Below are 26,587 nucleotides of genomic sequence, written 5' to 3'. Positions count from 1 at the left end.
GAAAAATCTCCTGCAGAGAACAGCTCAGCACAGCCCCAGATCTGGAGCTCACCTCCAAAGCCAACCTGATTGCTAATGGAAGGCACATCCAGGGGAATTGAAGGATTTCAATTCCACAGCCTTTCATTCCTTTTAAAAATGTACACATGTGTCTCATTGGATGAATTTTCAGAAGGATCTAGATGACTTAGAAGGGTATAAATAACTTTGGAGCTGACAAACCAAATCCAAGCCTGTTCTAATGTTCTTTGGATGGCTGGTCTTCCTCTGGCACCTCTGAAGTCTCGTTCGTTTCATTTATGAGCATCAGAGTGAAGGTGGTGCCAATTAGCATCTGTTTCAAATTTATTTCAGGTCTTGCACTGGAACCACAGGTTTCAGTCTGCTGTGATTTCATTTAACATTCCTTAACATTTTTTCCACTTCATTTCTTCCAAGAAGTCTTTGTGGCAATCTACCAAAAGAATTAAGTTGCTTTTAACCCTTTCTGAGGTATTTTCAGGGTTTTAGTAGTGCCAGAAGATGAAGGTGTGGCAAGGAAACTTGGAAAAATAGGATAACATTTTAATTGCCACTATTTTAAAGGGCAGAGTATGAGCTGTGCAGTGGTTTTGCATGTTGCATATTCACTTTCTTCCTTTCCCATTAGCAGTGAGATTGGCTCCAGTGGCACTTTCCTTGGGAATTTCAATTCCATCATTACCAAGGGGGCAGAGTTAACTTGTCACACTGCACAGTCATAGCAATAACTCTTTTTGGAGGCATTTATGTGCTGTGCAGAGCTATTCATTCAATTACCCTGTGGACCAGGCAGGGATGGTCAAATTAATTACTATCTCATGAATATAGAAGATAAAGGGCCAAATCCAATTAAAGACCTCAGAGTCTCTGAGCTCAGAATTACAAGATGATCATTTTAAGTGATTTTACCATAGGGGCACCTAGACCTGGGCTATGCATTGTGGTTCTTGAAAAAAGTGAAGTCTCTTCATTCCAGGAGACTCACTGTGCTGAGTAAAGTCTGGGCCCCATCTCTTTTGGATCTTAAAAATCCAATTAGGCCTGGAAGGAGAAGGCTTTTTCCAGCTTTTGTCAGTTCTGTCCTGAAGGCATGCATGGATAGGGGCTTTAAAATTAGAGAAAAAAAAAGGAAAAAAAAATCTAACACACATAAAGGTTATTCTACCTCCTATATTTTAATTTTAATGGTTGAGGATCACACAGGGCTTCAGTCTACTTTCCTACCATGAGGATTCACAAATCCCTATTTTTTTACACCTCTGAACTGAGCACCCTTTTCCCTATTCCAGTGAAACTGAGCTGTGGTACAGATTGGGGTGGAAGAGTCAGAGGGACTCCAGGCACAGTGCCCACCCCATAATATCCCAGCTGGGGACTGCAGGCAGGGATTTCAGGGCAGGTTTGCATTTCTTTTTCCTTTGGAATCCACCAAATTGAACCCCTGCCTTCAGCAGGAGAAGGAGTCATCCCTACCCTTCCCTGCTCCCATTTCACCCACTTAATCCAAGTCATCTGCTTGAGGATTCCAAAAAAAAAATCTTTTATTCAATGGAAATTTGGAGTGTCAATGAAAAATGAATGCTCCAATCATTCAGTGGAAATAACGGCAAAACTCCTGCTGACTTGGGGGAGAGCACAGAGAGGCTTTGTAAATGTACCAGTTATCACTTCAGTAAAGGTCTTCATGTATTTAATTTTATTCTAATAACAAAACAAAAGCCAAAAATATTTCTGATATCTACAAGAGGAAATAAGGCCTGTAATCAGTCTGTAGAAGTAAAGCTTTATTTTATGCCTAATTAGTTTGTAATAGCATTTCCAAAAGGTTTCTTTTTCTGTAAAAAAGACTGTTGATGAAAATGTCACAGGGTTATTTTCACCAGGCTTTTGCTGCAGATATCCCACATGGACATTCTGTTATTTTGTGCTGGCTTTTCCACTAATGCCCTGTAATTGTGTTTCACTTCCTCTGATTAAACTGACAAGTAATTTGAATGGTATCACTTAACACATTGATCTGAGGCAGTGGCAGGAATAGACCATGGCTTTGCTCTGTGAAAATAGAGCTGGTCCTTTGCTCTTGAACTCTTTTGGAAGTTGGCTTGGAGTTTAAAAACTCCTTTTTTTCCTTTTTTTTTTTTTTTCCCCTGATTTTATTTTCTTCTATTTCATCCCTGTTGCCTCACAGTTGTGATGTCCTACAAAGGAGCATGCGGACACAAAGAAGCCTGCACTCAAAGTGAAAGCTTAATTACCATAATGAGGATTGAGTTCTTTTCTTTGCTCTGTCTCCGTTCATTCCAAACAGGAGCTGAAGTTATGGTACCTGTGCAGTTACAGCTCACACTCATTGTTTGCTTGAAGGTGGGGTTTTCACAGGAGAGTGTCAGAGGGAAAATCTCTTCTTGCCAGGCACTTGTCACTGTCCTCAGAAGGTCTGAGGCATCCCCAGGTAATTGTGGAGGCTGCACAGCATCTGCCAAGTGGGGCCCAGCACTGGGAAGCAGCAGTGGTTTCACTGGATGCAAGAAACATCATCCAAAATTGTGTCAAATATTGTCTCACTGTGAACTGTAATAAAGTGCTCAGAGGAAGTTGGGTTATTAAAGAGAATTCACAGAGAAAAAACCCTCCCTGGGTGGTCTGGAGGAAACTGACAAGAAAAGGGGAAAAAACCCTAATAATTCATTGGATAATGCATTTAGTCCTCTGTTATAAGTAGAAATATTGAGTTGACATTGACTTTCAGCTGCCTGCCTTGATGGTCACATTTTTGGTTGGGCATAAACAACACTTGTTTCCTCATGGATCACCCAAGGAATATAAGCACAATGCAATTAAAAAGAAAGAAATGCAGATGTAATAGTCAATACACATCTCATCCACAGGTCTATTGCATAGTGACAGATGCAGCCAACCGGGTGAAATCCTATTTTTCAGTGATATTTGTTAATCAAAGCACTGGAAGTGCAGCCAAAAGAGTTCTGTGCTTCCAGGGCACAGACAGGAGACATTTGGGGGGTTGAATTCTGTGTAATACTTGTCTTTGTGCCCTGAACAGTAATTCTGCACCTAAATAGAAAAGCAGAGGTGGAGCTTCAATATTTTCATGAGAAAAATTCATTTAATACCTGTAAATGTGAATGCTCTGATGAACCTCCAGTGGTCACTTCATTTGTCAGAGGTGCTGATTTGGTTAAAAAGCTTCTTTGCTAAAAAAAATGCAAAAAGGTCCATGCTGTGGAGGGCAATATTGCAGACAAATGTTGTTACCAAATGGAGCCTTTTTCTTAAATACCTAAACAAACAAAAAATCCTTTGCTTATAATCAAACTGTTATGTGGCCCTTCTCTTCCTCCAAGAGAGAGAGCTGGAAAATACTGAAAGGATATTTTCAAGGAATTTTTAAGGAATTTTTAAGGAATCTCAGCATTAAGGAATGCTGAGACTTCTCAGGAAATACTGCATTTAATTCCTGTGACTCCTAATGCACCCTTTAGTCTAAAACCAACCAGGGAGAGCAGGGCTATAGGTGCTGTTTGAAAGAGAATATAAAACATAAAACTGACAGAAATACCAGGCGTGGATATCACCTCCACTAAGAGCTCTGACAAGCATTTCCACTAATCTGTGACATACCAAAGATTTAGTCAATATATTTCAGAGTTTAGATGCATGAATTATTGGTCATCACATAAGACATCCTCTACTTCTCTACCCCTCCTCTTTTTTAGTTCCCATATTGCATCAACTTTTTCACTGACAGAATTTTAATGGAATGCATGACACAAGATTTTGTTAATAACTATATATGACTCAGGAACATTATTATGCTTAAAATAATAGAACAGACTTTTCTACTTTTCTCAAAAGCCTGCATTTAAGTAGGTAAATTTTGACATTTTTTTATTTGCATAGTCCTTCACTATGGGCTTTGATATCTGAATGGAAAGAAAAAATTGTGTACTATCTCCTTTTTCTCATTATTTTAGATTAAGAGAAGGCATCCAGGAGCAATTTAAAAGCAGAATGCAATTTACAGCTGCAAAGCATTTGGTAGTTAAATGAGGAGTTTGTAGTGGACCCTTTGCAAGTAGAAGTCTGTGAAGAAATTAGAATAATTTTGAAATCTGGAGTAAACATTTTTGACCTTCTAAATGGAAACATCTGCAAGATTTTGCCTAAATGATGAGTGGGGAGATTCTCAGCTGGTGTAAATTAGTGTGGCTTCAGTGAGGCTGATGTTTTTATAACAGTTTACATCATTCACATTTCTTTCTTCAAAAATTCTATTTTTTGTAAGCATTTAAGCATAACAGCATCAATTTTCTGTACCAGCATCTTCTGAATAGAAATGTGCAGTTTCTTCTATGAAAACCCTGATGTTTTCCTCTTTGAGTAGGCATTGCAAAGGAAAAGATGTTCTTTAAGTGCAAGAAATATTCTGCCCTATTAAAATTCTAGCACATATTGCTATAAAATCACCCCTGAAACAGGAAGGAGTGAGGGGAAGCTTCACAGACATCAGCTCCCAAGGACAGTGGGACAGAAAGGAGGAGAAGAAGTAGACTTGCATGCCAACACTCCTGCATTCCCAAGGACAGAAATCACATTGCACACACACTGCCAGAGGTTTCTCCAGCACTGTGAGGGTGCCAGGATGAGGTGAGAGATGAGAATCTGACTCCATTTTCTCAGAAGGCTGATTTATTATTTTATGATATTATATTATATTAAGAAAATGCTATACTAAAACTACACTAAAGAAAGAGAAAGGATGCATCAGAAGGCTTAACAAGAATTAATAATAAAAACTCATGACTGACTCCTCAGAGTCTGACACAGCTGATGGTGATTGGTCATTAAGTAAAAACAATTCACATGTTTGAATAAACAATTCAAACAATTCTCCAGATCACATTCCAGAGCAGCAAAACATGGAGAAGCTGAAGCTTCTCATCTTCCCAGGAGAAGAAATCCTGGCAAAGGGATTTTTCAGAAAATATGACAGTGACACAGGACGTATCAGAAATCCTCTCTCAGGGTATCAGTCTTGGCTCCTGCAGCTGCATTCCCTTGTTTCCCCCCTTATCAGCAAATTTCAGCTCCAAATTAGGGTGATGTTGCCATCTGGCTGTTACCTGATTAGAGAAATACTGATATAACTGGAGGGGCTCTTTGGTCTTTCTTCATTAAGTTGTGATGTTTCTGTCTCCCAATTCCCTCAGCTTTTCCTCTCATGGCATTCCCAGATCATCCTCCTGGGCCCTTTCTGGACCTTTTCAGCCTACCCACTTCTCTTTGGCCTTATTTGAAAATATTAAACATATTAATATTTGAAATATATATTGTTTAATATTTGAAAATATTAAACAATATTAAGGATCAATATTGTCCCACTTGTGACAGGCTGCCAGCTTGGAAAGGACCTGAAAGGGTTAAGATTCAATGTTGAATCTAAATTATGAAGTGTTTTTCTTTCAGACAGTGGGAAGAGGGTGATTTTTTTTTTTTTTTTAATATCCCATCCTAGAAGGACAAGAATGTCTTGTGCAGAATTTTTAAAAACACGCCTTTATAACACTATATTTTTTAATTCTCTGGAAGAAAATCATGCAAACTACACATTTGCCCAAGATAAAATCCCCAGCCTGATCTTTAGGAGGGCTGGACACTCATTGCAGCTATTAAATAGGCAGTTTATCTCATGTAACTCAGTATTCTTCTAAACATTAATCATCAAGTGCTTCAAGCTCCCCTCCACTGTCAATGGAGAGAAGCAATCCCCTGTGATGATAAGTACTCCGTATTAAAATAAATATGCAAGACAGATGGGTGCTCTAAAAATGCCTCTCACTATATCTTGAATATAGAAGGAGCTAAAATAACTAGATTTGATTCAGTATTTCAGAATGGTAAAATTAAATGGGATGGTCCTACCCTGAGCACTATCACTGCTTTCTGGAATGACAGAGTGCTACATTATAATCTGAATTTCATTAAATGGCTCACCTCTTTAATGATGGCAGGATATTCTTGCCAGGGGGAAAAGTTTCTTATTGCTGCGTGGCTTTCACCCCCTGTCAAAAAAAACCTCTCCAAACAATGCATGTGTTTTATGAGATAAAAATCAATGAGATTTGGAAGTTACACAGGCTTTGTCACTTAGGAAGGTCCCACCAGCTGCCTTTTCTGAATTTTCAGAGCCTCAGAATGCTGTAAAATCCAGTCTTGGCCAGTAGCTAGAAAAGCAAGAACATGTTCTCAACATGGTGATGTTGGAAACCCTTGTTCAAAAATACACAGAAATACAGAACTATTCAGTGTATCCTCTACAACTGAAAAAAAAAAAAAAAAAATCACCAAACCCAAAACGTTGCTGTCTTCAGTCTCAAGAGTGAAAGAGTTGAAAGACTTCTCCATTTTATGCAGCCTCTAATAATTTAATAATTTTGAATGTAAATTCTTCAGCCAGTTCTTTTTTTTTTTTTTTTTTTTTTTGGAAGCTTATATGCCAGGACATGATTATGGGTAAATATCAGTCAATAATAGCAGCAGCTGCCACCTGGGAACCAGGATGATCAAACCCTAATCCTAAATGGAGTTTCAAACCCAACTGCTGCCACTGATGATGTTTCTGGAAATCTTTGGTTATTTCCAAAAGACAAGAAACAGCTAAAAAAGTGAATTATGCAAAACAAGAAAAATAATGACACAAACCAAAGTAAAATACTCCCCTACACACAAGTTTTCCCATTTTGGGGAGGTTAAAAGAATAAACTGCACGTGACTGATATTAAACAAACCATTTAATTCACCACTTGAAGGCATTCAGATATTGTGGTGATATGGCCTGCATAAAAAAACACACATAAAATATAACAAGAGAATCTTCTTCAACCATTAATGGGTACAGTTTTTATTATTTATTTTATTACATACTTAGTTTTAATTATGTACAGACCTAGATAAAACTTGCTTGGATGCAGGCCAAGGATAAGATTTGCACAGCTCAGGTACTGATACTGTGTCCAGCTCATGGTTCATTTTAATTTTATTGACTTTATTTACTATCTGAGATTGCAAGGATGTGGCTTCCCCAGCTTTCTCCATTGCTGTAATTATTCACACTCCCCTGGAACCAGATAGCTTCACTGGTCACAAGGTAATTAAACACTGCTGAGAGCAATTGTTTTATTTAAAGAGAACTTATAGTCTGTGTCATACATTTATGAGCAGATTATTTAGTGAGCGGCATTTTAGAACTGAGCATTTCTGTGGAAGGAAGGGGCTGTAATTCAGTCACCAGGAGGGGATTTCTCTGCATCCACAGCAGGGTGGGCAGCAGGAAAGGGGGGGATTCTGCCCCTCTGCCTTGCTCAGGTGAGACCCCACCTGAAGAGCTGTCCCAGCACCAGAGGAGGCACCAGGATGATCAGAGGGAGGGAAAGGCCAAGAGATTTGGGATTGTTCACCTTGGAGAAGAGAAAGCTTTGGGGTGACTTCACTGTGGCCTTCCAGTGCCTGAAGGGAGCCTGCAGGAAAAAGGCAGAGAGGATATTTGCAAGTGATGGAGTGGCAAGACAAGGAGGAATGGCCTCACACTAATAGAGAGGAGGTTTAGATCAGAAATTGGGATGGAATTGTTCAGAAGATGTGGCTGCCCCTGGATCCCTGGAAAAGCCCAAGGCCAGGCTGGAGGGTGTAGGGGGATAGAATATAAGCAAATAAAGACAGTGTAGAAAGTAATCCTACCCCTAAGGAGTTGCAGCTGGGCCAGTTATCAAAGATGAGGAGCAGGCCTGGCTTGACCAGGCCATAGCTATAAGCAATGAGCAGAAGATGCTGCAGAGGAGTGGGGTGGCTGGGTGAGAAGGGCTCTGGAGTCCCTTGGCTGCTTTGTGCACAAGAGCCAGCGCTCTGAGGAGATGCCCACGAGAAACATCGAGAAGGTTTGGAACTTTTGTGATGGGAGACAACAGCAACCTGGAACCCCTGCAATAAGATGGCAACAGGATGGGGCTTGGAGCAACCTGGGCTGGTGGGAGGTGTCCCTGTCCATGGCCGGGGGTGGCACTGGCTGGGCTTTAATGTCCCTTCCCACCCAAACCATGCTGCGATTCCATGATTTCGGTCTTTTCCTTTCTCTGTGGTGACTCAGCCTTTCTCCTTTGCAACCGCATAAACAAAGCTCTAAAGACCTTACTACACAACCTTTTCTTTACAAATTACAAATTTTTTTTTTCTTTCTCTTGATGAAATAAATGAATTATTAAGAGGACATAGGAATGCACAAATTTCAGTTCCACAGGAGGGGTTTCCATAGCAAAATTGAAGCTGGAAAATGGGTGACTGCAGAACCCCCAGTGCACTTCCTTAGAATAAATTCTAAAACCAAAATAATTTATACAAATAAAAATATGATAAAATCACTGAACTGAGTACAACAGTAATTCATGTTCATAACACATTTCCAAGAGACTTCTTAACACTCAGTCTTTCCTTAAACGTATTATTTTAAGAAGTCTTCTTCAGCTCATCTCTAGAGGAACCACACAAATTTTGTAAAACTTGTTTTCCTGACCTGTCTCCTTAGAAAATTTCTAGAATTTTCAACTTACAGTGAAATTTAGTCTCTACTTCTCCTGAAATATATTACTTAGCCTTTTCCTGACCCAAAATGAATAATCTTCTGTCAGAAGGGGACTATGTATTGGTATGTTTAAACGTAGATTTCTGCTTAAAAGCACTGATGCAGCCTATGCCTGCTGTTCAAAATGTTTTTCCTTTTAGTACTAAGCTTCTCTTCATCACTTTTAAAAGGGCTGTTGAACATTGGCATAGTTTTAAAGGAGTGAAGTTCAACATTTAAAATAAAATATTAGGACAGATATATTTTTGAGCTGCAATTTACACCTTAATAAAACGTTGTGATATTGAAGTTCTGAATAACCTGTAAATAATGGAGCCCTCTACCTAGGGGATGATGAAAACATAGAAATAGATCAGTGTTTGGTAGCTTTTGGATCAATAGATAATCTTTCCAGCTGTCTCCTGGAGGCTAAATTACTTGAAACAATAGTGAGGGTGTCTTGGACATGCAACACTTGATGTTTGAGGAGATTGACTCTCCCAGATACTTTGGCTTACATCTGAAGCAGCACAGAAAAAAGAGGAATGTCTGAAAATGGTGGTTCCAAAACATCTTACATTGATTATTGTTATTAATATTGTTACTGTTTAATTGAAACCCTGAGCTTCTAAATTGCAAGCTTTAAAGGAAAATAGTGTTCTGTAACAATCACTCTTTTAGTTGTGATACACATTGGGGTTTTGTCTGTGATATTCTTTTGTAGCCTGCAGTTGCCCCACTTTTTTGTGTATTTCTTGGCATTCCATCCCCTTTTATGGGTCACCATTGTCAGGTTACTTACATTATAGGTTACTTGTTCATCTGGCATTTTTTTATAATAACGTGCTCAAAGTATTGGCTTTGCTCCCCCAACATCTCTAGGTGATCCTAACTTTTCAGTGCAAATATATTCATTACAATAACATCTGTCCTTATCATAATTTTGGTAGTAGTAATTTCATCTGTTTCCTGGGCTGAAATTTGAGCTCTGCGATTTCCTCGTTTGTGGTATATCAGGAATTATTAAAAACCAACAACACAGTTCCAGTCTGGAGCACCTTCTTCCAAGGTTGACCATATCTCATCTCAAATGCACTGAGTCTCTGGGCTGATTGGCCTGGCTGTCCTTGTCTTGGTTCTGTGAATTCTCTAGGGTTAGAAAAATGTCCTGTTAAGTACCTCATGCTGATCAAAAGACTTCTGTAATGAGCAAATCGTGGGATGTAAATGTCCTTAATAGTTGTGATACATATTTTGGGAGTTTTATATTTTACCTTAACAGTTTAAAGTGTAAAAAGGAAAAATGGAAGGAGAGGGAAAGGTCTTTGTAAAAAGGAAAACCAGTGCTATACCTTAGCAGAGATCTTCCTAGCATTCAGCAGATACTGACATTTCTCACCATCCTTAAGTGCATTTTGTTCTTATTTTATTTCATTTCCTAACCAAATGAAGTTGAAATTCCCTGTATAAATAAATTCTAGCCTTAGTACCATGCAGTTTTACCTGTAAGGCTTTTCAGACTTTGATATACATTACTGTGTTCTGTCTTTATTGTTCAGATAATGCTGTTGGGACTGTAGGCATTTTCTGGAGTAACAGAACAGTCAGTACCTTGATTTCTTCCACTTACCAGACATGGATGTGTTGAAAAACTACACAGCTTCTCATGTGAGGTGGCAAATCAGGCTTAAAAACACTTTAGTGTTAGTTTTCAGGGAGCTGGATCTGACATGAAGTGACCTGGGAGGGACCTGCAGCCTCGGGGTAGGAACGCAGTGGAAGATCCTCTCCTGACCCGGGGCAGTCTGCAGCCAGCACAGCCCCTGCTCAGAGCCTGTTGGAATTGGCTCATCCTGAACTGAAAATAAATCAGATGGGCAGGGAAAAGCTCTGAGGAAATTAGAATGGAAGCAACTCAGACTGAGAAAATTGTTTGAAAATATCTTGAGTACGCAAATGCTGTTAATGGTCACAAGAAATCAGGGACTTGATTAATATATTCTCCTGTTGCAAAGTTCTCCTCATTACATCATGAATAGATGTAATTCTGTCCATGAGAACTTGAATACAGATATTTTGGCATTCAAGGAATTCTGTGCATTTCTCCTCCTTCTCCTTTTAACCCAATGCCAGCAGCAATTTTTACTTCCTTTTCATCCCAAAGTATCTTTCTTCCATTTGCAGAGAAAGATTACCAGAGAAATAGCAAATGGCTCAATACCAAGCTTTTTCATTTTTTCAGGAAACCAATAAATTCCTTTCTATCCCTTCTAGGAATGAAGGCCAAAAATTTATCACAGAGCAACAATAAAATAAGAGTATTTAAGGACTTAAATAAATAAACTTTAATAAACTTATATTTTCAGCACAGAGCAGATGGTGTTTGACAGACCTGCCTGAAGCTATGTAGCATCACATGCCATGCTAGTTATTTTTCAATAATGTGATTTACTAAACAAATTTCTTTGAAATCATATGGTGAAGAAGGGGGTTTGTATACAGACTAAAAGGCCATTTTATAAGTAACAGGTGAAGGTCAGTTAAAATTCCTGCATAAGTAAAAATGGTGCAGAACGGGAGACTTCAGCCTTATTTGTGTGAATTAATAAAATACTGCCATTGAGAGAGCTCAGCTGGATCTCTTGTTTTGGTTTAGTTTTCCAGCACATCCCATTCAGCATCTCAGGCAGCACTGAGGCACAGTTTGGGCAATTGCACACAGAAATGTGGAACAGGCTTTGCTCTGCTTTGGAGGGACCAGGGACTGGCCAGATGGATGTGGACAGTTTGTGTTGTGTGGCCTAAGGGTCACAGAAGGGTTCCCAGTTGTTTTGTGTTTCACAATAGGATGTACCTTAAGGGCCACTGTTTATATAAACACTGTTTATTTAAAACTGGAGTCGAAAAGTTACCAGATAGATTTGAAGGGAGGTTTAGGAGGGATGCTGGGTTTAGGCTGCCATGAGCCTGCTCTCAGTGAGAGTTCCCACCTGTTAGACAGCCAAAACACCCACATTAGGAACATTACAAACTTTGAGGTCAATCTCAAAATTTCTACTTTTATTTTTTTTTCAATGACCTTTTCCAGGAGCCTTTTCCTCTAAATGGTGCTGTTTATCAAATGCTTAATTTATTTAGTGTCACTCTATCCCATAGCTGACTACTCTGGAAGGATTCCCAAGTTCCTGCTCAAGGACAACTTTCTGACCCCTAAGTGGGTGCCAAGCATTAATTGCTTGACCTCACCATGTTGGTGGCGAATATGAAATGTATCTGCCCTGCATGAGGTCAGTGAAGGGGAATTGTGAACCACTTGTTTTATTTGAGACCTGTAAAATACCATCCCTGTGTAGTCTTAAGTGTCTTGGTGTTTGCTCTTTGATTATTCACCTTGTGCCAGTCTCACAGGAGTTTTGGCCTGTTTAGTAAATTATTCCCTGATTTTATTTAAAATAAGGAAAGAAAAAGTGCCAAGCAAAGGTTATCTTTGCCCTAAAAAGAAAAAAGTCTTAACATGTCTTCTGTGGTTTTGGATCTTTCCAAGCCAGTCCATTAAAGCTTAAACAATTAGAAGGAAGAGAAGAATTTAAAGAATATTAGATAAATTGAATTATTTGACTGGGAAAATAAAGCATCCCAGAGTGTGAATGTAACCAAGGAAACTTGGTTCAGCAACTGCACAGCACACAGCTGGAGTAATTGTCTTTTTTTCTAAGTTTTCTTAGACTGTAACTCTGTAGTCTAACAAACTAGAGCCAGGCTGAGGCTGGCTCATCTGGCAGTCCCTGCTGCACCATTCTATCATCAGGAGAGGCTTCCTGAACCAAACTTTTCTGCCTCAGCTTTATTGTGAAATTTCAGCTTGAAAAACAGGCTCGATTGTGTGCACATATGACACCTGCTGTCTTGAACAAAATACTGGGGACTGAATTTGGGACATCTAAAACCAAAAGCCTGTGCTGACATTGCTCAGGCTGAAGAGATGTGGTTCTTCAGCTGGGGACCAGAAGAACTCAGTCAAAGGATGAACACAAGAAAAGTGAGATAAAAATATCAGCGGGTGACACAGATGCCTCCTCTTGTGTGATAGCAAATGCTTTATCTCTGTTTTCTGGTGTCAATTTGTGTGATTAACTCCAGAATTTGTAATGGATCCTTTTTAGAAAGCTAAGAGGTAAATTTATGTTTTGTATTAAATTCTGGTGGCACTTGATATTGTTATGTTTGAATTTCTGTATAAAAGAAAGGGGATGGTTTTTACAGATTTTTAAATGATCATAAAAGCTTTGGCCTCGTGTCATAATTAGAATTACAGGCAGTAACAGCAAGCAGGCGTTCTCTGGAATGAATGCCTAAAGCAAAGACTGGAACAGAGGCCTCTTGCCAGTGTAGGGCTGATAACAGTGCTGTACATGTGAGAGGGTATCATTGAAAGGTGTCTTTAATCCCCATCCCACCCCAAAAGTGACTTCTCAATAGCTCCCAGAAACCGTGTGCTATTAGGCTCAGCTGGAGAGAGAAAATGGCTCTTAATCATATGCAAGGAACAATTCTAAATAGAAGTATTTGAAAACAGCCTTGGGAAGGAAAGAGTACTGCCAGAAAGAATGGAAGATCATTTTGATTCTTGATGAAAAGCTTTCAAACAGAGTTCAATGTGCAAAAGATGTGACAAATCTTTAGAGAAGTAGTTTTCTCTTAAGAGAAAGGTAATACAGCTAACAAAGTCACTTCATGCTTTTTGTGCCGTTGAACCTGAAAACCATATTTTCCCCCCATTGGTTACGTGACACAAAAGGCTTTTTTCCCCCTTTTTAATCTTCGTGAGGAGTTTTGCTTTGAGACTTCCTGCAGGAAAGTGTTTTAAGTGGAATTCTTCTTTATACTGAACCTAATGTCTGCCAATGTGATTCCTGTTACAGGCGTAGGGACCATTTTCCTTCTGTCCTCAAGCTGTGTTGCTGCTTATTATCATGTTTAACATTCCCAGTGCTTGGCAGAATGGAGATTAGCAACTCTTAATATTCATTTTATAGTGAAAGGTCTTGCCAGATTTTTTTGAGTATTAGCTATAATATATGCACATAATTTATTGGTGGAAAAGTTCTGAACTCTCCGGTGAGTCACCTTAATCTTTGTTCTTATCACTTTAGGATTGTTCTAAAATAATCTTCTGTGCCTCCTGCACGTAAACACGTTAAAAACATTACTTTGGAAATAACAACTTGATGGTAGCAAACAAAAAAGCTGCAATAATTTCCTTTGATGAATCCTTATAATTTTTTTGTTACAGTTTATATTGCCTAGAGGATTTTTCTCTAACTCTAAAATTTTGTGTTTTTAACAGACTGGAAGGAAGGAGAAGGGAGACCCACTCAACATTGCAATTGACAAGATGACCAAGAAAACACGAGACCTTCGGAGACAGGTGAGCCCTGATTTTGATATTTCCTGATTTTCCAAGGAAATCATTGCTTTCCAACTTCAGGCTGGTTTCTCCACATGAGGAGGTGTAAAGAATTGGTGTCCTCATTTAGATATGGCCCTACATTGCACATGACATTAAGGAAAGTAGCAACATTTCCTGTGACAAAAAAAAAGGCAGAAGAAAATGCATTCCAAGTGCAGCCCCCAATGGTCTTTCCATGTGGGAGGGGAGGCAGATTGTCCAGACCTTCCCTGCCTTGGCAGCTCAAAAACCCAGTCATAAAAACAGTGGCATATGTGCTTATTTGTGTTTTATTTGAATACTCTCACTGGAGTAACAGGAAAGATGAGCAGAATATGAAAAATTGTAAGATTAAAATATATTCAAAGAGAACTTCCAAGGTACTGTATTAAATAAAGATCCTGTGAAGGTACAGAAAGTCATAATAAATAAAAATTTTGGTAGAGAGGTGGATGTCCCATCCCTGTTAACACACAAGGCCAGATTGGATGGGTCTGAGCAACCTGATCTCATTGAGGATAGCCCTGACCCTGGCACAGGGAAATAAACCAGATGACCTTTAAATGCCCCTTCTAACCAAAACTATCCTATGATTTTATGAATAACTGCAAAACCTAGTTTAAACCATACATTTTGGCTTTCTTCTATTACATTTATCATTGTGTTTTGTGAGAAGAAAGGTTAATTTCAAAAGCTTGAGATGGAAAAGAAGTGAAAGGAGATTGGCAACCAAAAGGGAGAGGTTTCTCTTTATACCTGCAAGTTAAGGCAGGACAGATTGCCTCTTTTTAGGTCTTTTTTTTCTCCCTGTGAGATGATGCCAGTTCTGCATTTTTTTGTACAAATTATTTATAATGATAATGAAAATTCTACCTGGCCTCATTGAAAATGATCCCAAATCCAGAAAACTACCAAACCAAGTAAAGATTTAAATGTATCTTCAGGTATTTATTTGCAGCATGATAATTTTGGAGAGAGTGGCCCCTGTAGGCATTTTGAAATCAGTGCTCTGCAGTGCTAAAACTCAGCTCGTTTCAGCTCTTCCTTCCTAACCTTTAGCAGACATGTTTGAAGATCATCTTCTCAGAGCTTATTTTGCCAAATAAACCCCTTGCAGTGGACCTACAGACAATATGAATCACTGAGTCTCCTATATAAAGCCTGGCATCACATCTGCTGCTCAGCTAATGACAGGAGAGAGATCTCTGCTGTTCTGACCTCCAAATTTGTGGGATCCTCAGCTCTGCAGTGGAGCTGGGACCATGTGTTGCCTCCCACCTCTGTTCTCACTGCTTCAAGGAAGTAGCAGACTAACACATGAGTGAGTTCTGTGTGAGGCTCTCAGCAGTTGCCTGAATTACTCATCCCTAAAGCCAAATTTACTCTGAAACGTGATACAAAAATGGCCCCTGTCTGAATAAGCTGTGTGCTTCTCATGTGTATTCACCCCTGTGCAATGATCAGCCTCAGAGAGGTTGGAATTCTGGATGTGGGTAAAGTGAAACACAGATATTGTATTTTCTTGCTTGGAGATGAAGCTTTTAATACAGTTTCTGGTATTTATGGAAGTTAATCACGTAGGTATAATGTTTATTAAATTGTGGCAGTTGCTAGTAAACTAATCAAGATTAAATCATAATTGTGCTGGGTTTTGCACAAACATAGAGGAAGATGGAGTCTGCTTTCAACAGAGTGCATTCTGACTGTAAATCATGATCCTTCAGAATTATGATCAATGTTCTGCCTCATCACATGAATATAATCAGCAGAGTACCTGTGTGTGGCTGCCCAGACCTGCCCGTGCACTCCCTGCTAAATTCCAGAATGTGAGGGTCTCACTGAGGGCTTGGTTTGATGCTGGGGAGAGAGGCCTGAAGATTCAGAGGAAATGAGCTGCAGTGGAGATTACAGTGTCCCTCTGTTTCAGTCTTTATATCCTGGGCAAAATCATTGCAGAGACAACCAGCTTTGAATATCATCATGCCTTCTGTCTTAATTATTCCCTTTTAAAGCTTGCTTGTCAGACTTTAGATGTTTAAAGTTAACCCATAAAACTAGAAAACCTGTGACAGTGTTCACAGGGGTCTTAGGATGAGGGAAGAGACAAAGATCTGAGTCCATGTTTCAGAAGGCTTGATTTATTATTTTATGATATATATTATATTAAAACTATACTAAAAGAATAGAAGAAAGGATTTCATCAGAAGGCTAGCTAAGAATAGAAGAGGAATGATAACAAAGGCTTGTGTCTCAGACAGAGAGTCCAAGCCAGTTGACTGTGATTGGCCATTAATTAGAAACAACCACATGAGCCAATCCCAGATGCACCTGTTGCATTCCACAGCAGCAGATAACCATTGGTTACATTTTGTTCCTGAGGCCTCTCAGCTTCTCAGGAGAAACAATCCTAAGGAAAGGTTTTTTCAGAAAATATCATGGCTACAATAACCTACAAGAGGTGTTTTGGTGATGAAAAATACAAATATAGATAAATGGGTTTTTTTTTCCCCCAATTGGTAGTCAGGGTCCCTTGCAAGTTTTCAGTTTTCACTCATCTAAGACTGATTTTCCATTTTCTTCCCAGGTCACTTAGCTCTTTATTTGGGAGGTTTGATTTCATTATCTGCATAACATGCAGACATGGGAAATGATTGTGGATGGAGCACACGGTGCTAAAATTCCGCCTCACAATTCACAGTCACTGCAATATTTCTTATTCTGATGGAATTACATCTTTTAAACTTATCATTTAAACTCTCCTGGGAATTGGGAAACTATAATAGAGATCTAATTATATGTCTTACTGTAAACTGCCAGTAAGAACATGAAGCTAAGTCAGACTGAGCAAGTTCTTGGAAGCAGACACGCCTCACCAGCCCATGGTTTGCTGCTGCCATTCCTTACTGGATTTTCACGAAATCACAGCATGGTTTGGGTTGGAAGAGACCATAATACCCATCTCTATCCAACCCCCTGCCATGGGCAGGGACACCTTCCACCAGCCCAGGTTGCTCCAAGCCCCATCCAGCCTGGCCTAGGGATCCAGGGGCAGCCACAGCTTCTCTGGGCACCCTGTGCCAGGGCCTGCCCACTCTCTCAGGATAGAAATTCTTACTAAAATCTAACCCAGGCTCCTCAGTACAATTTAAAAAAGGAGCTACTGGAGAAGGTCCAGCAGAGGCCACAAAGATGAAGGGTTTGAAGCATCCCCCTTATGAGGAGATACTCTAGAAGTTGGGTTTGTTTAGTCTGGAAAAGAGAATAAGTGGGATCTCATCAATCCATATAAATGTCTCCAAGGCAGGGGTCACAGAATGGTGCCAGACTCTCTCCAGTGGTGCCCAATGACAGGACAAGGACTAAAGGCCACAAACTAAAGCACAAGAAACTTCACCTCAACATGAGGAAGAGCTTCTTTATGTTGAGGGTGGCAGAGCACTGGAACAGCTGCCCAGGGAGGCCCTGGAGTCTCCTTCTCTGGAGACATTCCAAACCCACCTGCACACATTCCTGTGTCACCTGCTCCAGGTGACACTACCTTGACAGGGGCTTGGACTGGATGACCTCCAGAGGTCTCTTCCAACCCTAAAATTTCTGTGATTCTGTAACCGAGCCCTTTGGGAGTGTAAAGCCATTCCTGCTGGCCTGTCACTCCATGCCCTTTCCACAAGTCCCTGGCTGCTCTCTTGCAGCACCTTTAGGCACTGGAAGGAGCTACAAGACCTGGAAACCTTCTCTTCCCCAGGCTGAATCAGCCTTTCATTTTGAACAAGCTGAAGAAAGAACTGGATCTGATAGAAAGTTGTGCCAATTGGCGAGATTGGGGATCTCTTTTTCCCACTGGTATGCCAGCCTGTAGTTAAAAAAATAAAAAAAGACAAAACCCAAAAGGTAACAAAGGCATGGGTACAGCAAGCCAGGCCAGCAGCAGGTGCTGGTTGATTCCAATTCTTTTAGAATCCTTTTGCAATTCCAATTCTTTTTCCAATCCTTTTGTTAGTTTTTCCTCCGTAGGAACAAAGAAAAACACCAACCCAAGAGTTCAAATGCTCCAGGTAACCCTGGAGCATTTGAAAAGCTTCAGGCACAGGGACACTGGAGGCACAGCTCAGAGCAGCAGCTGCTGTGCTGTCACCACCACTGCTGCTGTCCCACCCCTGGCAGCCGGGCTGCTCCATTCTGCACGAGCCACTCGAGGTGGAAGAACCAAAACCATTTGTTTTGCCCTAAATACCACCCATCTGTGCTGCCATTGCAGCCTGGGGTATTGCATTTTTGCCCATTCAAGGTTTCCTGTGCCTCCAAGTGGAAGGAATTGGACAGAAATAAGATTTTTTTTTCACCACCAATTCTCAGTTTGTACTGGAAATTGTACTCTCATACAGCTGTTAAGGAGAATTCATCCAACTCCTACAGACTGAGGTTTATGTTATTACTAAAGATGCTTGGAAATACTTCATGAAATAAATTCTCCACAGAAAATTAAATTTTTTTAAAAACTGGAAAAGTCCCTAAATTATCAAGAAATTTAATTTTTAAAATTAAAAGAAGCCTGAGAGCTTTAGAAAGTCTGGTGTGGATTTTTTCCAGTAGTTTCCAGTTTTCATTTTGAAAATTATTAACTTATTTTTAGCCTAGCATTGCAAATACAAATATTTGTATATAAATAAATATTAAAAATTAAACCCTCATTTTTATAATAGCCAAGGAGATTTTCCTTTGTTTCAAAGAATTTTTATAGGTTTTAAATTTTCATATTTCATCTGAAAGTAGAAAAAAATTAAAAATAAAAAGTACTGAATTTTTTTATGTTGGATTTCTGTTTCCCCTTGCAGTTTTAGGTAACAAAACTTCATTAAAACATATATATATTAATAGGAACTGTGGAGTAGAAAGTCCTGAAATATCTGCATTACCAGTTGCATTTTGATAAATACTTTTGAACATTTAGACTGATATCCTGGGCTTTCACTTTAATGGAATGGATGCCTGAAAGGAATTAATCTTACTTTTAGATATCTAAGTTTCTGTGTGCAGTATCAAAAATGCATTTTTTTTGGCACCTGATTATAGTTTTGTGGCCTTTGTGTGTTGTTGGGTAAAATCCAGCTCAAGTTTTTGGACAGGTACACAAAAAGCAGAATTACATCAACATCCTCTTAGTAGCTACATACAGGTAGTAGCTAAGGTCTGGAAAATACAATTTGAGAAGAGGTGATTTTGAATATGGAAAAAAGAATTTTTCACACCACTGTCTGAGGCAAAACATTTCACTTTAGCTCTCCTTTTTATCAAAAATGTCCTCTTCTCAAATTGTATTTTCCAGACAGCATCCTGAGGAATCCATGCTGTGTAGACACAGGACTGAAAACCAAAACTGTGAACACCTGAATTAATGAAATCCTGCTTTCTCTAGCATTGTACTGTCTGTTTGGGGCTTTCTACAGCAATAATCTCAGGTCCTTGATTCTCACGTTTCCTCTCATCTTCTCACCCCCATCTTTCTCCCTGCTCATTCCTCATCATCTGAGGCTGAAATGCAGAGAATGATGGGCTGCTTTTGGCTCCTGCCCAGCTGGTGCCTGTCTGGGTACTCTGGCCAGCTGTGGAGGTCCCAGTTGTTGATTTTTTTGGGTCTGGATTGAAGGCACTTGAGACAATAATTCATGTTCAGACTCAGGTGTTTATTATTTCTTATCAGTAAAACAGTCTCACTACTGTGAGTTCTGCAGCTTTTCATCAGAAGGTACAAAATGGCCAACAATCTCTTGTTACAAGGGCTTTTAAGACTAAACTATCCAGTTAAGAGCTGACACCTGGATTATTTTCCCTTTTAACCCAATAACTGATCCCACAGAGCCCACAATGCAGACTTTTCTGCCCAATTACAAAATGCCACCCAAACCCATGGAGAAGAAGGAAGAAGAAGCATGAAGCAGAAACCCAGGAGGACACCCTGTGCCCTCCATCTTGCTTCCATCCACTACATGCTAAAAATCCCAAAACCTCAATTTCTCCCCAAGTGATACACCTACACTACTCTCTATGATCTATTTCACACTTTTGTGGATTCCAGTCTATCTTGAAGTCTGGGAAACTTTCTCCATGAATGAGGGTGAAAGTCAGTGCTGCCCTGGGGGTCAGGGCACCCCAGAGCAGACAGAGAAACATTCCCTGTGTGCCCTGGGTTTCCACAGCCAGCCAGCTTCTGACTTCACAAAACAAATTTAAACAAATTTCCCTCCACAGGACACTGATTCGGATCACTCTTCTGCTACCCAGACAATTTTCCATCAAACTCCAGCTATTCACCATCATTAAGACCTTTTCTCTCTCTCTCAGATGGTTTTAAAATTGGCCAACTAATTAATATGTATTTGGAAAAAAAAAAAAAGAAAAAAAGAAGGGCAGTGTTTCTGTGATGAGTATCATTCCCTCAGAACACCAGTCCAGAATGTAAAGCCCAGAGTATGGTTCTGCTCTCCTCTGCTATCTGCAACTGCACTAACATTGGTATTGTATAACCATGACAGGTTACTATTCATAAATAAACCCTTTGTGTGATTTCCACAGTGGCACAGAACTTGTTTTTCTATATGATTTCCCACAAACAGCTTCTGGGTATATCTGTGGTTTATCCTTGTTACTGGTTATTTAATGAGAGCTCCTTGCTAGGCTGAAAGCTGTAAGAGAGGTTTTTCCAAGATTTCTGATTTGGTTTAGATGAGTTTTCTCTCTTTTTGATGGGTTAGGATTTTGATTGCTTCTTTTCAGTGTCTTTTTTTTCCCAACAGCCACTATCAGTGTCCTAGGAATGGGGACACACTTTGGGTACTCAGGATCAGATTTGGCCATTTAGGCATGAATTAATATTAATAGTGACCATGCTGTGATGTCTTTCCACCAGTCACACACTCTGCAGAAGCCAAAATTAAAAAAAAAAATAAAATCCAGGTCATATTTGCCCTTTTTATACCTGTAATGAATTCTTTATTTATAATGCAGTAAGTACATCCTTTCCCATGACCCTTATCTATATTTGATCAGTCATTTACATCCCCCTGTGCAAAGGTGGGCTCTTGCCAATTCCTTTGGAAGACAATTGGTGGACTCTGGGCATGATTTTGATCAGCCTGTTATCAGCCATAATCTCTAACATCCCTCCCTTCAATCTACAATTATTATATTACCTTTTAGTCACAGAATAGCCTGAGTTTGAAGGCACCCACAATGATCACTAAATCCTTCATAGTCCTGTTTCAGTAGCTGTGTCAGGCTGCAAGTCAAGCTTGCAAAAGCCTAAAGTTTGATGAGACAAATACCTCCTGTAATTTATTTGTGCAAATTTGGTAAAACAAAGACCTTGGGGACAACATCTTGATCATATTCAGTTTTTATCATCTTCATAGGTCTCTGAAAGGCCTTGCAATCTGCTGTCCTTTGATTAATATGGGTTACACCAGTTTGAACTGGATCCCAGGCTTCAGCATGTTCTTGGACTTATTTATCGTCTCTCTCTGTTCCTTGAGCAGCAGTGTCTCAGCTTGCTCTTTCTGTTGCTCACTTCCACGTAGATTGACTTGTATCACTGTTTATGAATGCTATTTAGGGTAAAAAAAAAAATAAAGTTTAGCACTTTGAAGCTGGCCAAAAATTGGTGTAGACTCTAGAAGGACTCTCAGAATAAAAAGCATGAATAGTAACTCATGGAATTGGACTGATGGGACACCGAAAACTGAAAGAATGTGTTCTGTTGGAACAGATTTTATCACAGCTAACCCATACAATGTCAATTAAATTATAGATAGACACTTATATAAGTTTTCAGTCTGTGGATTAAATCTCTCTACTCAAAGATATGCATAGGATGCCTCTTTACAGAATGTCAATGCTTTGAGGAAAACACAGGACTTCCTCCAAAAGAGGAAATCTTATTTTCTTGTTATTGCGGCAAAGCTGTCTCACACCCAGACCAGATGACTTCAAATGCTGTAGGGAGGGTCAGCAGCACCTAGAAATTAAATCTTGGTGCTCTAGATCATGATTAACTGACTTAATTTTTCTGTTTATCCTCTCTTTACTGTGCTCTGTGAGGATAAGCAAGACTTACTGTCCAGTTTTAGAAGAGTAATCTGAAGCTCAGAAAATAAAGTTGCTTCTGAAAGTGAAGCTGCCTCACTTGAGGTGTTTTGTGTTGTACCAGCATTAGGAGGTGCACAGCATCTGAATATTAAAACATAAGACAAAGGGAAGCATAAGGGCTCAAAAAGCAAAAAAATCTTTAGTGAAAAACAGTGAACCCATTTCTAATCAAACTTAATATACATCAAATAACAAACTTTTTTCAGCTTCCCAAAGACAATGAAGAGCACACTCAAAGAAATAAAAAACTCATACTGAGGGGGCAGGGGGAAGAGGAAAAAAAGAACTCTGAACATTCACACCAGCTGATGTCAGTTAAAGAAATCAGGTGGAGATATAAAGAGGTGATTTTCACTGGCACTCACTGGAGAGTTCATCTCTGGAGGGTGACTTGGCATTTTCCAGGATGTGTCTTGTGTAAGCTCTTTATACACAGGGAGCCATGAAAAATCTGATTTCTAATTAAGGCATCCTAAAGGTGGGTTTGTGTGAGGAGTGCTTTGGCTTTCCAGCTGTCCATAGTCAACAGTGCAGCAATCAGTGCATTTCTGGGGGGGCTGGGGATTGTGTTCTCCTTCTCTGATCTGCCCTTTGTTGCAAACCAGAGGGCATGGGGTAAAGTTATAAATACTGAAGGGTTTGGTTTTTTTTTTTAATTAAGATCTGTATAATTTAAATAAGGGAAGAAAACAGAAAATGAAATAGTCACAGACCTTCCCTAGCTCACATAACACTGTGAGAGTTTGTAAGAGTTGATGCAATGCTCTGAAAATGTAAAATTTCATGCAAGTGTGAAGTAGTAGCAGAATCTCCAAGGAGGCTGTAACTTCAGAATTTAGTCTGGCAGGAATGTTTATTAAGATTTATTTTGCAAAGGCAGAGTTGAAACAAGGTCACACTTAACCAGATGATCCACAGGAGTCTGTGCTGTATTACCAAGGGGGAGTTTCTGGCTGTTTCCAAGAGTAAGTGCAGTGTCACTGCTCAGATTGCCCCATTCTGTTGCATGAAAATACATTTTGAAAAAATGCTGCCATTTTTTAAAGGGAGCCAGCCACAAATTAATCTGAACCCCTTTGAACCTCAGGCCACCTGTGGCATCAGCTCTTGCCCGTGAGAAACTCAGCACCTTTTCCTTGTTGCTCAATAGGTTTGATTTTCACCTGCAGTGACTCCAGTGCTCTTGAATATGGAAATGTGGAAGCTGGCTTCCCAAAAGCAGTCTATTAAATGCTAATACAGATTTATTTCTGTGCCAGGGCTACATGTCTATGCCTTGTATTGATTTGATAGGGATGCACTGCATTGTTTGTAGTTCTTTTCTAGATTTGTAGTTGTTTTCTAGGTACAAAGGTGTTAGTCTGGACTCTGGTGTGATGCTGGCTTAGAAGGCAGAGGTAGCAGTGCCCCAAGTCCTCTGCTCCTACAGCTTCCACTGAATCTATGGCCTCAGGATTAGGGACACTCTGAATGTCACCAACGCGGTCTGAAAGAGCTGGGAGCTCCTGGCATGCTGATCAATATTTTCACTTTTTGTCTGCTCCCATTTCTTAGGAAAAAAAGTGGTGTATTTACTTCAGGAAAGGACTTCTAGTAAAATTTTCAAACATCTGATCTAAAGAATTAGGGAAAATGCCCTGTTATTTGAATTACAATCAATAAGGATTTTGATTTTAACTTCTTTGAATGCACATGTCTTTGTCTCCCTCAAAATGCACTTCTAGGTGTTTATCACTGTGACTTTGAGGTTTTTATGGTGCTCTGAAGTGCTCCAGAGGAAATGGAGAGTGCTTTAATACTGCTGATTTACTCTTTCAGGTCTGCAGTAATTTCCTTACTGCCTAATTATAAGGCTTGGTTTAATTTACTCCACACATAATGTTTACTGATGCACATATGGTGCCATATTTCAGGAAACTATGCCCATATCAGGTACTTTTGGGTAAGGCTGCAGTGTGTAACAGTTTCATCAAACAAAGGAAGTTTTGAGCTGCAACATAATATTCATGATGGATTATTTTTTTTTTCCTGGTAAAAGCTTCAAAGTACTAACCATGGCTGCTTTTGCTTTTTTGAAATAGGGACTTGATTTTTTTTTTCTTCTTTTTTTAACTGAAGTCACTTTAAGTGAGCAGAGGGTTGGCCTTTCAAAGTGCCTTGAGAAGAATTAGGAGGCAAAAGTCAGTGACAGCTCTATTGGAAGAGATTACTGCACATAATTTGTGTATTATTCCTCAAATACTGAGCCCTCATAAAATCTCAGATATTCCAACAAATCTTTGTGTTTGGAAGATGCCTCCCTCTCTAATCACTGCAGAGGAATGAGTATGGAGTTTTTAAAATACTTTTTCATAAAAAACCACTGTAACTGTGGGAGAAGCTCAATGGGAGTGTGTAATGTTGCTACATTATCAATAAAATTACCCACCAGCCAGACTAAGAAGGCAAAAAACCCACCAGAAATGTATTTCAAGAGACTTCTGTTGATAATAGTTTTACATAAAGAAGCTTTCATGGTTTGTAGTATCATCTCAAGAATGACCTGTAGTCACATCAGCTAAAGGCACTTAGAGAAGTTTGGGTTCATAAAAATAGCCCCAAATGTTGGTGCAGTAGCATGAGATAGGGAGCACCATAAACATGGAGGAAAACATAATCCTCTTCCAAAGCCTTCTCTAATTCCATCCTCCTAATGACTTTTGAGCAGTGGCAAAGTACATGGAGTTTAATTGCCAAATGGGATTTCAACATTACATTTGTTTCTTAATTGACATTAATTTTGTTCACCAACTCTATTTCTAAGTGTTATGAATTATCTTTAATGTTATGTTCTACTTGTAATTAAGCAACCAGACACAAAAGGTTTGTTTGCAATTCTTACTGTGTAAAAATTACTGCAAAGGAGAAGAAAACAAAGTATAAGTGAAACGAGATAAAAGACAAAAAAAAAACCCAAAAAAACCCCCAAGAACAAACCCCAGACTGATCTCACTGCTGGAAGGGCTTTTTGAAAAGCATGGGTGATAATTGATAGTATCAGATATCAATCATCTCTGTCCATAGGGCAGGATCCACTGGTGACTTTGAGTGAGTCTTGGGCAGGATGATGAGAAATCCATTTTTGCAGCACACAATCAATTTTTAATCTTGTTTCAGCCATTGTCTGGCACTTCAACAGACAGGTCTACTCAAGAGCTGTCATCAGCTTCCACTGGGCTCAGTCTCTGGGTCTTGGAGAAGCTGAAGACAATATTTTACTATGCCAGGCTGTTCATGCAGCTGGGTTAGGTGAGACTGCAAGGGTGACACATGTGACATTTATTGTATTAAACCTGTAAGACTTATTGGATCTGACTGCTCACAGTGAGGATAACTTCATTAAGAGTTTATGTAGAAAATTTCCTTCTCATCTTGACCAAATAGCTATTTCATCTCCCCAAACCACCTTTTTCCCTTTTATTTATTTACTGTATTTGATTTAAAAAACCCCATAAAGCTCCAGTGCTCTACTTGATTTAAGTATAATTTCAACAGGACCTGAGACAGTAAATGAAACTACACAATAGACTGTGGTTCTTAGTTTAATCCTTGCACTATTAATCCATTTTCTCTATTCTTCCTCATTATCCTCTTTGTCCCACCTCTTTTACATCAGACTCTAGGTTTGCAGTTTTGGTGACATTTCTGACACTTCACAATCTTCTTCAGTTTTCACAAGGTTATTTTTCAAAGTCTGATCCATTTTTTTCTGCTGGGATAACCTATAGTTTTTTCCCCCTCTTTGTTCCTACATGCAATTTCCTGTTCTGCAATTTCATCCTCCCACATTCACTTTATCACAATTCTACCCTCTCAGGACATAGAGAATGCAAAAGTTAATCACTGTCTTTTCACTTCTGGGTTATTTTGACTTCCCTAATGTTTTTCACTGTCTCAGTTCCTACCTGTATTTCTGGCTTTCCCACATTTTTGATTGGAAACTCTGTATTGTCCTCTACCTGTTAATCCCCTGTATAATTCTTTATTTTTAGAAATAATGAATATTTAATAGAATCCCAGAACTGCTATCAGAGTTGAGTCTTTGTTGTTCTATCCAGACATGAAAGACAGAGTTCATACCCTGATAATCCTCACATGTTTGGGGGGTATGTGGTTATCATTCCCCCAAACATATAATTTTTTTTCTCTGCTTCTATGTAACTGCACTAATATTGCTAGCAAGACTGAGGCTTGCCCTCACTGAAAAATATTTTTTGAAAAGGCAGTATAAAATTTTTCTGTCATGAAAATTGATAAACCACCCACCTTAGGCCCTAAAAAAAACCCCAGCAAACAAACAAACA

General features: G+C 39.4%; 1 protein-coding gene across 2 annotated transcripts in view; it reads left to right on the top strand.

Moving 5' to 3' along the window:
* Nucleotides 1-26,587, top strand: part of CTNNA2 (catenin alpha 2) — a 478,603-nt gene that overhangs the window by 345,387 nt on the left and 106,629 nt on the right. For both annotated transcript variants that reach the window (XM_066548773.1, XM_066548774.1), the window contains one exon: nt 14,001-14,081. In XM_066548773.1, coding sequence (XP_066404870.1) covers nt 14,001-14,081 — 81 coding nt within the window. The remainder of the gene's footprint in view (nt 1-14,000; nt 14,082-26,587) is intronic.

Source organism: Molothrus aeneus, chromosome 4, assembly GCF_037042795.1.
Source record: "Molothrus aeneus isolate 106 chromosome 4, BPBGC_Maene_1.0, whole genome shotgun sequence".
Lineage (NCBI taxonomy): Eukaryota > Metazoa > Chordata > Aves > Passeriformes > Icteridae > Molothrus > Molothrus aeneus.
Note: the sequence above shows the minus strand (reverse complement) of the source record. Positions and strands in the feature narration are given on the sequence as shown.